The 12330-nt window shown below is 55.5% G+C and overlaps 1 protein-coding gene across 3 annotated transcripts in view; it reads right to left on the bottom strand.

Annotated features, from left to right (window-relative positions):
• The window catches only part of ITPR3 (inositol 1,4,5-trisphosphate receptor type 3), a 67720-nt gene extending 56637 nt beyond the window's left edge, over positions 1-11083 (bottom strand). Inside the window, exon 1 of one of the 3 annotated variants that reach the window (XM_045057408.1) lies at positions 10714-11083. In XM_045057408.1, the coding sequence (XP_044913343.1) occupies positions 10714-10802 (89 nt within the window). In that variant the 5' untranslated portion in view covers positions 10803-11083. The remainder of the gene's footprint in view (positions 1-10713) is intronic. The other 2 variants (XM_023253857.2, XM_045057407.1) reach the window with 2 other exon arrangements.
• Between the last annotated feature and the right edge of the window lie 1247 nt (positions 11084-12330).

Raw genomic sequence — 12330 nt, 5'->3', positions numbered from 1 at the left:
GAAACTCGCCGCCCCACGTGCGGCCTTCACCCGGCCGCGCCGCCTCGCCCGGGCCTGCCTCCGACTGCAGCCGCGCGCGGGGGCAGGAGGGTGACGTGCGCTGCGTCCGCGCTTTCCTCCCTTGCGCTGCCCGGCTGCCCCCGCGGCGGCCCCGGACCCCTCCCCAGCCGGTGGCACCCACGTCCGGGGGCCGTACCCCCGCACTCTCCTCATGGGGGGAATCTGCGTTGATTAAAGGAGCCGGACACCGATCTCAGGTGCGCGGCTTCGCGTGCGCACCTGGCGCTGTAAGGAGAGCCGAGCTCTCCAGAGGGAGGTGGCGGCGGCGTCGCTTCACCCCACCCCTGACCTCTCCCGAGCGCGTCTCCGTCTCCGTCTCCGCCTGAGGTCCCGGGAAGGGTTGACTCCCACCCTCCGCCAGCCCGCTGATCTCATCTTCCCACCTCCAGGCGTTTGCACACCAGAATCCCTGTCCCTGTCCGAGTCCTGCCAAGCCCTGCCATTTTCAAGGCTGTGCTTAGACTCCTGCAGAGTTCCCTGCCCATTCCCACCACATCGCTCCTCATCTAAAAGCAGGTGACACCCCAGCCACGACCACGTTAGAAAAACCAGTGTGCGGAACACGTTGTAAATTGTTGTATATTTTATATCCAGTACCTAATTCTGTTCTTACCACAGTCCAGTGTGTGGTTCAAGGAGTGAAATTAAACACTACCATCACCCTACCCCCTCCGGTCACACACACACACAGCTGGTCAGTTGGTGGCACGTGTACAACTGAGGTCTCCATGGGTTCAACAAAACCTTACAGAGAAGCCATTAGGTGCTGGGTGTCATCTCTACCATCAGGAAGCTCATACCCAACATGCTGAGTGACCTGAAGACAGGAGTCATGTCCTAGACCCCTCCATCTCCCCACCTCAGGGCCAGCCCAGAGGACACTCAGCAGCCCTGAGGACAGTCCCTACTGTGAGCCTTCCATCCGCTGGGAGGCACAAAGCCAGTTTGAGCCTGCACCATGCAGGGCCCAACAGGGCATCCACCAAGTGGGCAGAGAGAGATGAGCGCAAGTGGGGAGGGTGTCTGGCCGGAGGCCTGTATTCAGGGCTGCCCTGGACCCTCTGAAGAAGAGATGGTTGAAAACTCTGCTCTACACAGTTGTGGTGGAGGTTGCTGTCCCTGAAATGTCCATGGGGTCTGCACCCCCAGACCTCAGTCTAAGGGAAGAGAGGAAGGCAAATGCATCCAGGGACCAGAGTGGCCCCATTCTGCCCTGGCTGGACTTTGAGATCCAGGTGGGAGTCATAGAAAAGGCAGTGGGGCGGGTCAATGCTGTCTGGAAAGATTAGATAAGGAGGAGGAAGAAAGGACCTAGAAGTGGGTCAGGTGACTATCAGAAAAGCCTGAATCAAAACCTGCACCTACCAACATGGCCACTATCACAGAAGCCACAGGAGGGGGAATCATAAACTGGGAAATGCCTGAGGGACTCTAGTCAGCCCCTCCCAATCTGGCCTGTAAACTGAGGCATGGAGGGGAAACTGAGCAGCAGGTCACACAACAAGTTAAAGGAACAGCCAGTTCCAGACCCCAGATCTCTGACTCCCAGACCAGGACACTGGCCACCACCCCAAAAATCTAGGCCAGATCCATGGAAGCCCTCTCCCAATGCAGGCCCTGTTGGAATACTGGGATTGGCTGGTGGTGGATGAGGGCCTTAGAATCCCTTTCTCCAAATACCCAAAGTCCCACCCACTAGGTGGGGTGGGGAGGAATGTTGGAAGAGGAAACCAGGTTCACTGGCTGGGATGGATCTCTGGCTCGGATCTCTGGCTCATCGCAGAAGAGAAATTCATTTCTGCATCCCTACAAAAACATCCATTTACTTCACCTCTACATATCTTTCTTTATGAAGGATCCACCATGTATCACCAGAGAGCCCAGTATATGGAACTTAAAACAAGCATGAATCAGTAAATGTTTGTTGAATGACTTAATGCAGTCTGATGAAGGCTAAGAGATAGACTCCCTGGACCTAAGGGCAGGCAAGGTAGGCTTCCTCTTCAGAGAGCGTTAAGTCTAAAAAGGACAGTAAGCCACACACTCAGTGAACTCCAAGAATGTTTCCAGAGATAATGGAGGTGGTAAAAATGACTAAATTTGGTCCAATAGAAATAAAGAGCAGGGCACTTGGGTGGCTCATTCAGTTGTGTCCGACTTTGGCTCAGGTCATGATCTTACAGTCTGTGAGTTCCAGCCCCGCATCGGGCTCTCTGCTATCATCGCGGAGTCTGCTTTGGGGCCTCTTTCCCCCTCTCTCTCTGCCCCTCCCCTGCTCTCTCTCTCTCTCTCTCTCTCTCAAAAATAAACACTTAGAAAAAAAGAAAGAAAGAAAGAAAGAAAGAAAGAAAGAAAGAAAGAAAGAAAGAAAGAAAGAAAAGAAAGAAAGAAAGAAAAAAAAGAACGATCCCGGGCTAATGTGCAAGACTTCAGGGCGCTGCCTCTGCCCACAGGCCTGGGGTTTTGGCTTTCAGGATTGGTGGACTCTGGTAAGTCCCAGGGTCTCAACAATGCTGCTTGGTACACAGGGAGATGTATCTGTTAGGCTAAGAAGAGGGACGGAGAGCTGGAGAGACAAGAGGGAAAGCTGAGAAGAGACAGAAAAGTTTAAACAGGGGCTGCCCCGCTGGTCAGCCTTCACCTCACCCACTGGCCTTGCCGGCCCAAGCCTTTCTCCTGCTCTGCATAACCCGGAACTGGACTTGTCCTGTCCTGCTTGACATAGTAACTGAGGCCTTAGGATTCAGCAGGGCAGGCCCTGAGGCCTGGCCTGCCTGGCTCCAGACTGCCACAGAGATCTCTGGGAAACAGAGCCGCAAAATCCAGAAAGTGAGACGGTCTATAGCATAACCCACCCTGTCTTGTCAGGAACTCGGTGTCATCGTGGGAAAGAAAGAGGTGGGGGCATAAGAATCAGATGTAACATGTGGACCTTGATTGGATCCTGAATTAAAGAAACCGTGGTCAAAGACAGACTGAGGACAATGGGGCACATCTGACTACAGACTGGGCATTGGATGCTATTAGGAAATTATTGAAGGGTGTGGTAACAGTACTATGGTTACACAGGAACATACCCTTATTTCTTAGAGATGTGTAATGAAGTATTTAGAGGCGAAAACATGCAATTATGTAATTTACCATAAAATACTTCAGCAAAAAATAGATGCAGCATATATGGCAAAATGTGGGCAATTATCGTCTAAGTAGCGGGCTTATGGGTATTCTAAATGGTTCTTTTTACTTTTTTTGAATTATATGTGTGCCTCTGGCTGGAGGTGAGGGACCAAAGTGACAGCCTAAGTGAAGGCCAGGGCCACCCACTGTAAAAGCTCTGTAAAGTCTCCCCGTTGCCAGCAGCAGCAGCATCTCTGAGACACAGACTGAATTCTGCCTTCCATGACCTAGATCATTCCCGTCACCGGTTTCTAGACTCCCAGCCTGGAGAGGACAGCTCTCCTACAGGCTGGGGGAAGCGGGTGACGGCTGGCTGGCTGAGTAATGGGAGGGATTTGCGAACCAAATATACTCCCCAGCACCTGCAGCTGCCCCCAGGGCTGAGGTTCATGTTCACTGCCTCTTCTGGCTCTGCCACCTGATAGCCAAAAAAATACCTACGTTTACACACCACTGTGATCACTGTGCTCCTCTGCTCTGTCCCCTAAGGAGTCCCTCCTGCCTGTCTCCCCAGGTGGAAAGCCCTCTGCAGTGTGTCCCCACCCAGCCCCAGCCCCAGCCCCCATCCAGCCCCAGCCCCATCCCCCACCCACACCCTGGGCTCACTGTGTAGTCAAGGCCTAGCCTCATCTCTGTGCCCACAGTCTCCAGTGTGAAAGGCCCCTGCTACGTGAACCAGGGCAAGTCCTTTAGCCTTGCTAAACCAGGGGCCTTCATGCAGGGAACTGTGACTGCAGGGGCTCTGTGCTGGGTACCACTGCCAGCATGACACATTCAGGGGGACTCGGAACTCACACTCAGAGGCCTGAGACAAACTTCCTGGAGGTCTGGGTTCTGCCCACCTCCCCTCTCCCAGACCTCCTTCCCTCCTCTCTCACAGCCCCCACTTCCAGGGAGGAGCCCCCCAGCTCCACATGGGGTGTTTGCGTGGACAACAGGCCCGGGGTGGACTGCAGGGGCTCCATATGCGGGCCCAGGGGCAGTCGAAACCCAGAAACTTCCCCCTGAGCTGAGAGCAGAGCGCTGGTGTGGCCTCACCCTAAAATCCAGCACATCACCCCACCCCCAACCCAAGCCACTGCCCCACCCACCCCATAGCCCCACTGGGCCAAGTCGGGAGGGGATGCAGGGTCAGGAATGTAGGGCAGGGCAGAGTGTGAGCAAGTGTCTACAGCAGGATTCTTTAAGGCTGAGAGTTGGATGCAGCCTCGGTCCCTGGCGTCCCCGCCCCCACCTCCCCATGGAACCCTGGATTCTGCCCTCAGGCAACCCCCACACAGCCCCTCTCTCCAGTTCACCCCTCCTCTCTCCATCACGGTCACCACGCCCAACTCTGAGGGTGGAAGCTGGTTTTCTCCCCATACCCCCTAGTACACCACCCCCAAACTTAGGACATGAAGGGGGGATAGAGCCCCTGAGGCACAGGGTCACCTTCTCAGTACCTCTACCACCAGAGAAACAGGCAGAGTTTTGAGAGAGCCTGTGATGTAAAGATGTGCTTTCTCTTTGATCTCAGAATTCCACTTCTGGGAATTTAGCCTGAGAGGAAAACTGGACAAGTGTTAGGGCATGTATGGACTAGGATGTTCAGTGCGGATTGTTTATAAGGGCAAAACTTTAGAAACAACCTGAATGCCCGATACTAGAGTTGCTTGAATAAATGAGGATACATCTTACCGAGGGACACTATGCAGCTATAACAATGGCGTGTGGGCATAAGAAAATACAGCTTAACATACCCACCCCCCTGTATGACAGGATACAAAGCCATATGTGCGGTTTGACATCATTTTGTAACTGTTTATTTGTGTAAATAAAAGGTTTGAAGATTCACATGCAGAATGTCAATATAAGTCACAGTGGTATCACAGATCATTTTTTTGAGTTTTTCCAGTTTTCTCTGTGGAACATATATATTTTTTTTAACTTTTTTTTTTTAATTTAAATTTATTTATTTATTTTTGAGAGACAGAGGGAGACAGAGCACAAGCAGGGGAGGGGCAGAGAGAGGAGACACAGAATCCGAAGCAGACTCCAGGCTCTGGGTTATCAGCACAGAGCCTGACGTGGGCCTCGAATTCACAAACTGTGAGATCATGACCTGAGCTGAAGTCAGACGCTTAACCGACTGAGCCACCCAGGTGCCCCATATATTATTTTTTTAACAAAAAAATATGTATTTTCAAAAAATGAGTTGCATGAATTGGCCTAGCTGAGGCCCAGACCCTGCCCTGTGCCCCAGGGCATCTCCAGGTGAAAGGAGTCCGGCATCTCCAGTGAAATCACAATTAAATGAAAGCCGAAGGCAGGTCTGAAATCTGCTCCAGGAATGTAGTCTGCACGGGAGGGGCAGTGCCCTCCCCCTGGAATTACATGTGTCTCAGAGACTTAAGGCTCAAAGGGCCCTTATAGACCATCTCACCCAGCTCCCCATTGTATAGACTGGAACAGGCTGGAACTCTATCGTGGTTACTACTGACTCCCCAGTGACTAGAACAGTGCCTGGCACATAGTAGGTGCTCAATAAAGGTTTGTTAAATGGCTTAAAGAAGTCTGATGAAGGCGAAGAGATGGGTCCTCTGGACCAGGTAGGCTTCCCTACAGCCTTTCAGTCTAGGAGGGCCCTTAGATCAGGGATCCCCACCCCAGGTAAAATCACTGGGGAGTTTTTAAAAAATCCAACCCTTAGACCCCAGTTGGTCTGACATGGGATTTGGAAGCTGGAAAAAAAAATGTTTTCTTAAAGATCCCAGGAGAGAGGCACCTGAGTGGCTCAGTCAGTTAAGCAACTGACTTCGGCTCAGGTCATGATCTCACGGTTCATGGGTTTGAGCCCCACATCGGGCTCTGTGCTGACAGCTCGGAGTCTGGAGCCTGCTTCAGATTCTGTGTCTCCCTCTCTCTCTCTGCCCGTCCCCCATTTGTGCTCTCTCTCTCTCTCTGTCTCAAAAATAAATAAGATGTGGGGCGCCTGGGTGGCTCAGTCGGTTAAGCGTCCGACTTCAGCTCAGGTCACGATCTCGTGGTCCGTGGGTTCGAGCCCCGCGTTGGGCTCTGGACTGATGGCTTGGAGCCTGGAGCCTGCTTCCGATTCTGTGTCTCCCTCTCTTTCTGCCCCTCCCCCATTCATGCTCTGTCTCTCTCTGTCTCAAAAATAAATAAAGGTTAAAAATTTTTTTAAAAAATAAAATAAATAAATAAATAAATAAATAAATAAATAAATAAGATGTAAAGAAAAAAAAATTAAAGATACCAGGGGATTCTCAGGTGCAGAGCACCTTAGAGAACATCAGGCTGAAGGAAACACACTCTGAGAAGGCAGAGTCTTCCCAAAATCAACCAGAGAGTTAGTGACAAAGCAGGAGAACCCTGCCCCCCGGGACTACTGATGTAAGGGTCCTGACCCTGGGGACCTGGGGCTTCCTCCATATTTACCTCCCTGTTTTCTGGGTGCTGACCTCCAGTGCCCACCCTTCTGGGGAAGTGAATCAGGCTGGAACGTGGACAGAGAACCCCAAGGGGGGCGTCTTTTGACCCTATTCCCTGTGATCACCCAGCCCTGGGCAATACAGGTTCGGAGGCCCTGAAAGCCCCCAAATGGAACTCCAAGCAAGGAAGGCACTTTGACAAAGGTTGGGAGCTCAGTTTCAAGACCCAGTTCACCTGCACTCCCCAACTTACTCCTTGTGGGCCAAGGCCCACCCCTCTGGCCACGCAGAGAGACCTGCAAGGAACTGGATGTCAGACTCTGAGGGGCCCACCCTGCACACTCAGGGCCAGTTCCCCACAGCCACTGGCCAGGAGTTGCATTAAATCCTCCACCTTTCACTGGCCCTGATCAGTCGCTCCAGTCCTGGCCTCTGCTGCCTTCCACCCAGGGTGAGGTGCAAGGCAGTGGTCCTGGCCACACTCTCTTGCCAAGAACAGGCATGGGCCTGCTTTCCCTTCCCTGCCAAGGTCCCGACCTGCTCCAGGATCTGCTGCCCAGACCCCTCCCATCCTCTCAACCTGGAGTTAATGTACAATCTTCACCAGGAGCTCTAATTATTCAGGCAGCTCTAATTAGCTTCCTCCACTTTGCCCTGTAGTGCCTGGCCAGAAACTGAAGGCTGCCCCGGACTCCTTCCTCCACCCATGCCCCCCCCCCCCCAATCTCCCAGCTGACCAGCTCCTCTGCCCACCAAGGGGGCCCCTGTCTTCAACAAATTCATTTCATCCAGCCCTTACTGGGCACCTCCTGGATATCAAACATTGGACTAGCCTGGGAACTCACTCAAATCACAGACATGGGCAACCACAGCCAGGGTGAAAGCCAAGGGGCCCCTTTCTGGGGCCACCAGAAAGATTCTGGCGAGGATGGGGCAGAGAGAGAATGACTTAAAGCAGTGCAGCTCACACTTTAAGGCACCAAATCCCATGGGGATCAGCAGGCAGATTCCGAGGGACAGGCAGAGGTCAGAGATTCTGTACTTGTAGCAAGCTTCTAGGCGACGCTCCTGCTGCTGGACCAAGGACTATACTTTGAGTAGGGAGGACTTAGCAGTGCTTAGAAATCATTCTCTCATTGACTGAGTTCCCAGAAGGTGAGACACAAGGCTCCCTCTTTCGCCACAGAGGCCCCCCGTGCCCAGTACAGTGCCTGCGGACAGCCTGAGCGGATGAATGGTGTAATGAATTAGTTAATCCTGGCAAATTGCCCAGCATTAGATGGCCCTACAGAAAAATCCCCAACTAATCGTGAAGCAACACAATCCCAGAGAGGAGTTTGTGCTGAGCAGTGCAAAGCACAGAGAAAGAAGGGTTAATTCTGCCAGGCTGGGGGAGGAGGAGCTGGATCTCTCAAAAAAGGTCACTTCGCATGAGGTCTTAAGGGTGGGTCAGATTTACCCAGGTGGAGACTGGCTGAAGGGCGGGGGCGACCCAGGAGCAAAGGTAAAGAGACCTAGAGCGTGGGGTAGGTTCCAGGAATCAGGGTAGTATCGTGCACCTAGAACTTCAGAGGGTGTGAATGGGGCAAAAAAATAGGAAATTAAGTGAGGGTGCCAGAATGCCAAGCTGGGAGGGGGGCATCCATCGGTGGAAAGTCAGGAGCTGTTGGAGGTGTTTGCATAGGGAACAGGCACCCTGGAGCAGAAGTGCTATCGGAGGTCACCAGGTCCTGCCCCAGGGTCAAAATGGACTGGAGGAAGCGCTCCTGGGGGCAGGAAGGGCCAAGGCAGGAGGGAGCTGTGTGGGGAGGTGACAGATCTGTTTTGAGGGGATGAGGGCTGTGTGGAGGGCAGAAGATCCTTCCCCTGATTCTGACAGATCTCATAGATACTTAAAAACCACTCACTTCGGGGGTGCCTGGGTGGCCCAGTCGGTTAAGCATCCGACTCCTGATTTCAGCTCAGGTCGGGATCTCACAGTTTGTGGGATCAAAGCCCTGGGTCAGGCTCTGCTGACAGCTTGGAGCCTGCTTGGGATCCTCTCCCTCTCTTCCCCTCTCTCTGCCTTTGCACTCTCTCTCTCAAAATAAATAAATAAACATTTATTTTAAAAAAAAAAAGGGGGGGTGCCTTGGTGGCACAGTTGGTTAGGTGGCTGACTTCAGCTCAGGTCACGATATCGCAGTCCGTGAGTTCGAGCCCCGCATCCAGCTCTGTGCTGACAGCTCAGAGCCTGGAGCCTGCTTTGGATTCTGTGTGTGTCTCTCTCTGTTTGCTCCTCCCCTGCTTGTGCTCTATCTCTCTCTGTCTCTCAAAAATAAATAAATGTTAAAAAAATTTTTTTAAACCCCACCCACTTTGTGCTCAGCCCTGAACCAGGCACTAAGCAACAGTGGAGATGATCATTTGCCAAAAGCTCCCAGTGCTGTTCAGACACAAGGTGGGGGGCTTCCGTCTGCCCCCAATTCCCCCACATTCTCTCCTCCTTCCCTCAGCATTATGGGAGGTGTTTACTGTGTGCACACTATGTGCAGGCTAGTAGTTTCAAACAGCAGCCCTGGCCAGAGCAGCAGCAAGGGGTCCCCCCGGCCCGTGCTCTCTGGGGGAGGCCTGCACAGATGCTGGCCCAGATGTGGTTCCACCCCCATCCTCTGGGGAAAGGAGCAAGAGAAATCAAATCTAGTGAGGGTGAGGACATGTGTCTGGGGATTCCACATCCGAACGGGGAGGGGAACGAGAGAGGCACCAAGGATAAGGAGAGCAGGTATGCTGGAGTTCCCAGTCAGAATCCTCTGCTGGCAGAGCCAGCCCTCCAAGCCCCAGTCCTGTTGGATTCCCCTTCCTACAGGACTAAAGCCAAACTCCCAAATACCCTGGGAGACATCAAGAGAACCAGGTGACTCCCACTTCCCAGCCTCAGGGGCGAGCCAGGCCAGGTCCAGAGCCAGACCTGGGTTGAGGGCTCCAGGGCTGTCCTCCAAAACCCCCAGAGAGGAGGCACCTTGTGGCTGGCGGGTGTCCTGAGGCGTAGGGAGAGCAGAGGAGGGTGCGTTTATCCTAAAGGCAGCCGGGGGAGGGGGGGGGGGGGGGAGGAAGATGAGCCAACTTAACACAAGTCCCCAGACTGAACATGGGACAAAGGGAGCAAGACCTGCCCTGGAGCCTGGCTGGAGAGGTGGAGAAACCACTCTACCTCCTCACTCCCCCCTGCCCCCCCCCCCCCCCCCCACCGCCCCTGCGACTCACCCAACTACTCCTTTGAAGATAAACCTATTGGCTCTGCCTAATTCCTTTCCTGCCCTATGCCTGCTTCAGGCCTAGGCCTCTCCAGGGACTTGAATAGATTCCCTGCTTATCCAGACCCTGGGGGGTGATGGCCAGAATTAATTAATGTTTGTAAAGAGCTCGGGAGATCCTGGGACCGGGGACCAAGGGGCGCCAGATGAGCCGCGCAGGAAATTGACCCGGAGAGGCGGAGAGAAGGGGCCAGGACCTAGGATTCTTGGTAGGGGAGGGCTGAGAAGGCACTCCTACTTAAGGGGGACAGGGAGGACAGAGCTAGAAGGAAAAGATGCGACCCTTCAAAGGTGCGACTGGACCCTAACAAGAGGATTTCGGGCTCCAAGCTGCCCCTGCCTTCCCCCACAGCTCCGCCCCTCCCCCCCCCCCCCCCCCCCCCAGCCAGTCACGTCCAGGCCCGGATGCCTTCCCCAACTCAGGCCCCAGCCACCCACCTGCCCCGCCCCGGGACCACCTGCAGAGGAAGTCTCAACCTCTCCTCCGGCTCCGAAGAAAGTCGAGCGCGCGAGGGTGGAGGCTTCGCCTAAGGGGCGCCTCCTACCAACTCCCGCAGCGTGCCCGACTTCTACCTGGGCAAACATTTCACTTCCTTTCTCTAAAAGAAGGAGGCGAGCCGTTACCCCGCTCCTTGAAGCTGGGGACTTCCAGGTCCTCTGTCGGGGGGCGGCGGCAGGACGCACGCAACTGGTACCAGGGCCTACGGCGCCCCTTCCCTGCCCGCGCCCCCCCTCGAACTCGGCTCACTCACCCCAAAGTGCTGATGAAGCCATTGACGGAGCCCTCGGCGTACAGGGAGACGATGTCCCCGATGTGGAGAAAGCTGGACATCTCGCTCATGGCTGCGGCCCTCCGGGGACCCGGGGCGGTGGGAGCGCCAAGGGGCGCGAGGCCAGGCTCGGTGCAGAGGACGGAGGTGACCGTGGAGGCCGGAGGGGCGCGCCCCCACCCGCGAGCAGGGCGCTCGGCGCGGCCAGGGCGGGCTAGCGGCCACCGGAGCGGAAGGCGGCGCGGCGCGGCCCGGGAGCCGCTGGTGGCGTCCGGGTGAGGAGGTGCCCGCGTCTCGGCGCGCCCGCCGCCCGCCCGCCCGGCCCGGCCCGCGCGTACCTGCAGTGTAGAAGGAGCAGGAAGTCTGGGGCCGCCACACACACATGCAAATCCCGCCCGGGAGGCGGGGAAGCCACACCCCGGCCCCCCCCCCCCCGCACCCCACCGCCGCCGGCCCGCCTGCACCCATGTGCTCCTGCCAGCCTCCCCGCGCCCTGCGCCCCTCGCGCGTCCGGGGCCAGGCCTCCCGGGCGCCGAACCAGCCGCCTGCCCTGCGCTACTCCGAGGAGTCCTGGAGCTCCCGCTGGCTCCCGGGTTCGGAGTTCCAGCTCCAGCGACTCCCTAGACAGACTCGCGGAACCGCCATCCCTGGGAGGCCCAGCCGTATGGGGGCTCTCTCCCCTTGGGGTTCCCCGGCTCTCTACTCCTCTGCCCTCGGGTCGGTGAGAGCCAGTGCGGGCGCCGGCGGAAGGGGGTCCAGCGCCCCTGCGGGCGCTACCTTGAACCGCGCGCAGAGGACCCGGGAGCGTCCCAGCTGAGAGCCGTCTCGCACCGAGAGGCGCGCTCATTCCTTTGCAGCGCAAATCGGGATTCATTTTTCTCAACGTGAAAAGCCTTTTCGTTGCACAATAGAAAGTGCTTGGGCTTGGAGGGGAAATGAAGCAATGGGGTGGGTTTTGTTTTTTTCTCTCCACATTCCTGTGTACAAAGAGATCCAACTTCCGAATCAGTTCGGCCGCTCCCTCTCCAGGAGTTGGCTCCCAAACTCTTGGCTCCTTCTGTCTTTCTTTTTAAAGGGGGGTGGGGAAGTGGCGAAAGAGAAAGCTACCTTCTCTCGCTAATAGCGCACCGAGTGCCAACAATGACAAGGCCGGTGCTGGCCCTCTGGGAGTGACCCGCTGCGGTGTCGCCGCCGAGCTCTTGCTCACGAAGTCCTGCCCTCAAACCCACGTCCCCAGCTCGCCTACTTTCTGTTCTGTTCCTGGGTGCTTGGGTGTTTGCTTCTTAGTCCTTTTATCTTAACTCCTGGCACAGAGTGCCCACAGCCACCCCCATTGGATCACATTTATTCTTCTGAAATCCCCACCCGGACTTCCTGGGAAGGGGGGTGAAGGGGGGCTTGTCCCGGGGAGAAAGGGAGGAGGGGACTGGATTGAAGCAGGAAGAAGAGAGACCCAGGGAGGGGTGGAGGCAGCTAAGAGCAAAGAGACAGCTGCTGACCCAGGGGAATGAAGAGAAGAGTCCTGGGTGTGTGGCTTTTTCACAAAGACCCCTAGAATGGGGGGGGGGGGGGATATCTCCAGGATTGCTGAGTTCAGTG

This window comes from Felis catus, chromosome B2 (genome assembly GCF_018350175.1).
Source record: "Felis catus isolate Fca126 chromosome B2, F.catus_Fca126_mat1.0, whole genome shotgun sequence".
NCBI classification, from domain to species: domain Eukaryota; kingdom Metazoa; phylum Chordata; class Mammalia; order Carnivora; family Felidae; genus Felis; species Felis catus.
The sequence above is the reverse complement of the archived record's forward strand: the minus strand, read 5'-3'. Positions and strand labels throughout refer to the sequence as shown.